Source organism: Nestor notabilis, unplaced genomic scaffold (genome assembly GCF_000696875.1).
Source record: "Nestor notabilis isolate BGI_N333 unplaced genomic scaffold, ASM69687v1 scaffold25778, whole genome shotgun sequence".
Classification (NCBI taxonomy): Eukaryota; Metazoa; Chordata; class Aves; order Psittaciformes; family Psittacidae; genus Nestor; species Nestor notabilis.
Genome location: NW_009940034.1, coordinates 313 through 4905, shown reverse-complemented (window position 1 = coordinate 4905; position 4593 = coordinate 313). Strand labels below are relative to the sequence as shown.

The 4593-nt window shown below is 53.5% G+C and overlaps 1 protein-coding gene across 1 annotated transcript in view; it reads right to left on the bottom strand.

Annotated features, from left to right (window-relative positions):
- Nucleotides 1-4321, bottom strand: part of TWF2 (twinfilin actin-binding protein 2) — a gene marked incomplete at its 5' end in the record, with an annotated part of 6891 nt that extends 2570 nt beyond the window's left edge. Inside the window, 2 exons of the mRNA XM_010020159.1 lie at nucleotides 3528-3632; nucleotides 4226-4321. Of these exons, the coding sequence (XP_010018461.1) occupies nucleotides 3528-3632; nucleotides 4226-4321 (201 nt within the window). The remainder of the gene's footprint in view (nucleotides 1-3527; nucleotides 3633-4225) is intronic.
- Nucleotides 4322-4593: the final 272 nt, after the last annotated feature.

Sequence of the window (4593 nt, the reverse complement as noted above, 5' to 3'; positions counted from 1 at the left end):
GGAGGGTTGGGTTACACACATGAATGCCAGGAGGATGGAGGTGTACCATCACTCTGCTGGAGGCCAGGGAAGGTGGGTCCTGGCAGAGCAGGCAGGAACAGCAGCAAAAAATTACAGGGCAGACATCAGGACTGGGCAGGAGCAGGACAGAGAGCTCCGGGCCCAGGCCCTGGCAGCCCTGCACACAGCATCTCCAGTGATGTTCCCATGTCTGTGCCCCATCAACTGCTGGCTCCCCAACCAGGGTGACCCCAACCCAGGGTCTGGAGGAGGTTCTGCAGTTGCAGCAATAGATTTTGGGCCATCTTCTGCTGAAAAGCATATACTAAAGTTTGGAGGGGGAAAAATGGCCAAGCCTCTATCCATGCCAAGCATCCTGGAGGATGAACAGGGTGTGATTGCGCAGCTCTTGGGAAACAATTGCTCGATGGTTGTGTGGTGCCAGGCGGGCAGGAGGTCTGGCTGACCCCCAAGCTCTGTCCTACCATCAGCCCTCAGATGCCATGGCACTAGCTAGGGCCTGAGGGCAAGTGTACAGGGGTTCAGAGGACATAGACAAGCTCTCCCGGTCCTATGCTGTGGAGAGGTGCAGTGCAAGGACACTACCACTGCCAATGCCTGCAGATCCTCATCTTTCTCCCCTAAAGTAAAAATGAGGCTGGGAGGGTTACAGCGGGACTGGAGAGATTTCAAGCTGCAACATGAAACACACAGAAGTCCAAAAATCCCAAGATGTGGAAACTTTTCCTAGCAAGTTTCAAGGCCCACTGAAACACAGGGGACAGCCCATGCATGGGATTGCTGAGCACGTGCCTCACCCCAGCCCTGCTGGCAGTAGGCTCGGCTTGGGGGGGTATTTTATCTCCTTTTCTTTAGGTTAAGTTTCCTCTTTCCTCATTGCTGGCATGGTGCTGACCTTGGCTAATGAGCATTTCTATCTTATGACGAAACCTTCATGGTGGGGTTCTGGCAAAGCCTCTGCTCTACCCACCACCAACACTGTGAAGCAGGTATGAATGACACCCCCTTACATGCTGCAATGGCACAGCCACCTTTAGTTCCTCTTGATTCTTCTGCCTCAATCCCCAGCTCCAAAGCCACCTTCCTCTCCTCCACTGGCTCCCCTCTGTGTTTCTGAGCCTGTGATGCTTCTAGAAAGACTTCCCACTCGTGGGTGTTAAGGGAGCTCAATGCCAAATTCAAAGCCATTTCCTAGCCCACAGTCTGCTGACAACTTCCAGCTCAATAAAGCTGGCGGCGCATTTTCCAGCTATTTAAAATACATGCATACATACATACATATATATATTTAAAGCAAATGGCAAATTTTTGTGAGCTCCCACCCAGTGATCAAGCAGGAGGGTAGCTCACGACATTGCCTCTGCCCATCCATCAAACCACAGGGGAAGCTTGGCTCATGCAGCCTAAAACTTGCTTTACCAAAGGCTGAGCACCCTCCCAGGCGATGTACAAACCTGAGTCCTTCCTATATCAGTGTAAAAGGCTGCTCTGCCAGCCCTGAAGCTGCTGCCATGCAGCCACCACCTCCCTGCTCCTGCTTTATTACTGCTCTTCCCCTAATGCCCCTTCTCCCCACTCATCTGGTGGTTGAGGAGGATCCCAAGGGAGCTTCTGCCAGCCTAGAAACTCAGTCACCTTCATGGTGAAGGATGCAAACCTGGTCAGCATCTCAGAGGCTTGTGCATCAACAACATTAGAGGAGAGCAGAGCTGCACCACCACCAGCTGCTCCAGGTGAGGGGCACAGCAAGCTCTTGTGAGCTGGTGGCTTTTAAAGACACCATGTCCCTTGTGTCACTTCCCAAATCCTAACAGACTCGTTGAACCCAAGGGGATGCAAAGGGTCCTGAACTGCCAGCAGGGGCATGGGCAGATATGTGGAAGTACTGAGGTCAGGTCTTGCATGGGGACTGCTTCCCAGGCCGCTGTCAGCCCTCACTGCTGGCTCCCACACCCTGGGTCTGCTCCTCCAAATGAAACTGCAACATGCACATGTGTGCAAGGACCTCGCAGCCTGTGCACAATGTGGAAGGACGCTGTGAGCCTGCAGGCAATGTGCAGACTGGGGGCACTGCTGTACTGAACAGGGTGTTCAGGGAGCTCCTCCTATACAGCCACCTTGCATGGCTCCAGAAACTCACTTGAAGCTGCACTTACTCAAAGCCATGAGTTTCCCCCCTGGAGAGGTGAGCATGGCACTGAGCTCCCATCGCCTCCTGCTCTGTGCTCAGGTGCTGTCCCTGCACCAATACGGAGATCCTTTAGCACACCCACTGCTTGGCTGCTTCCCATCTATACATCCACAGGCAAAAATCCACCCATTTTTCTCTCCGGTGGCCCTGTGGCCCAGTGAAACCAAATGGCAGCAGCACTTTCACCCAGGAGCTGCATCTCAACTTGGAAAGGCAAGTAGTGGGAAGCAGAGCATGGTAGATCAACTAAGAAACAAGCACCACAACCACATATGTAGGCCGTATGACCCTGCAAGACACAGCCAAAAAACCCCTCCAAAACTACTTAATCCTACAGCAGTGGCCAGCCAAGGCAATGGCACAGATGCCCAAAGATGGCAAACAAGCTGCAGGGCCACCATCAGCATCTGTCTCTTCCCCAAGCATGGGCACCAGATTGGATCCTCCAGCACAAATCAATCCCCTCCAGGCTGGGAGCTGGGATATCTATGCTAAGACCCACTCAGTGGAGACCACCCCTTGGTAGCATCTCCCAAATACCCCTCAACTGACCACCCATGAGCCTCACAGCCCCAGCAAAGGTAGAAGAGTGAAGGATGCTCCTCTAGAGAGGAAGGCTTTCCACAGCATCTAAGTGAAATCCCGCCACCCCAACAAATACTACTTCCGGGTGGTTTTTCCAACTAGCAAGTAGGATGCCTTTCCCTGCCTTGTCTTTCACAGCACCACAAGTGCCACGCGATGCCACTGGAGAGACAATGCTGTTACAGCCTTGTCTGCCCCCAACCCAACCCTATGTCACTTCCACATCCTTTTCCAGTGCATAAGCCCCCAAATTTAGCTAAGATCTGTATTTCCTGGGACAGCATCCCTCATTTTTATAGCCATAGAGAAAGAGCATGGGAAAGGATGCTGTGCAGCCCAAAGATAAGCCTGAATTCTTCCTGTCTCCCCCACAACTTCAAACTCAGCTCTGGCTTTTGCCCCAGCACCTAGAGGTTAGAGACTGCTGCCTGCTTTCAGCCTCAGATCATGTTCTGAGTGCCGATTACAGTGAGCAAGACAGAGCCCTGAGCTCATGTCCTAGCAAGTGGAAAAAAAATCAGTCTGTAAATTCCTCTTTATGTCACCAATTTGACTATGAGGATGCTCGGTCCACTCAGCAAGGGCAGGAATCGGTTAAACTGCAGAGGTACAAGAGAGCACAGTACAAATGAGCCACCACGGGATGCTCAGATGCTTGCTCCCTGTATTCCACATCCCTGTGTGCTCTGAGGGTCTCAGTCTCCTTCTCCCTGGGCAAGCAGACACCCACCTCATTGATGCGGATCTGCTGGAGCTCCTGCTCGGCTGCGGTCAGCGGGGCTGGGGCAGAGCAGGACGACACGTGCTTTTGGTAACCACTCAGGGACACGTCCTCCTGCAGGCAGAGGGACAGGGGAAGTGTCAGGGGTGGTTATTGCTGCAGGGCTGGATGCACCCCCAGCCTTGAAGCTGCATCTGAGCAACCTAGTGGGTCTTGGGCTCTCTCCTTACCAAAAGGATCAACTCGAGCAGTGCTCTTGGATGCCTCCATGCAAATCCCATGCTTTAAATTTAATTTAAACAGTGCCCACGGCCACCCATGCCTGTTCAGACCACCCTGCCCCTTCCCCAGACACCCATGGCTGTGTCAGAAGATAAGGAGAAAGCCCCCCCAGGGCAGCCGAATAAAGCTCTCGCTGCTGGAGTGACACTGCCACCCCCTGGCACTTCTTTTCCCACTTGGCATAAAGCTCAGGAGCTCCTAGAAGCCTTCCTCCCACCTCTTCCATAGTCTCCACCATGGACCACAGCCGTGCAGGCAGGAGAAAGTGGTAACAGCCACCCAGGACAGTGGGGAACAAACCTTGGTGCTGTTCTCCTGACAAAATGCCAGCATACGCATCACACCCAGCTTCAGCACCGAGCCTGGAATAGGCTGCCAAAGCTCAGCGTTGAACCCAAAAGGCTACCCAGGAACCATCACCATACCTTCACCGTTCCAAACATCTCATCCTTTATGTGCCCCCCGCCAAACTCCTTCTTCACTGTCGCTCTGGTGGCAGCATAGAGCATCTTCAGCCGGACCTGTGCAGGGAGGGAGGTGACAAGCGTGGTCAGAGGAGCACGAAGGGACTGGAGAGCAGCACCTCCCCACAAGACAGAGTTGTCCTACCACTGGCTCTGTAAACCTCAGCCCCTCCTGGGAACAACTGCCTTGTTTCTAGCTCAGGCTGACTTCTAACTGCAGCATCTCCAGGCCAGCAGCAGTCAGCAAAACCCATCAGCGCTGTCTCTAGCACTGCTGGCGCATGGCACAGCCCCGCCAAGCACTGCCCAGAATCCACCAGTTTATTCTG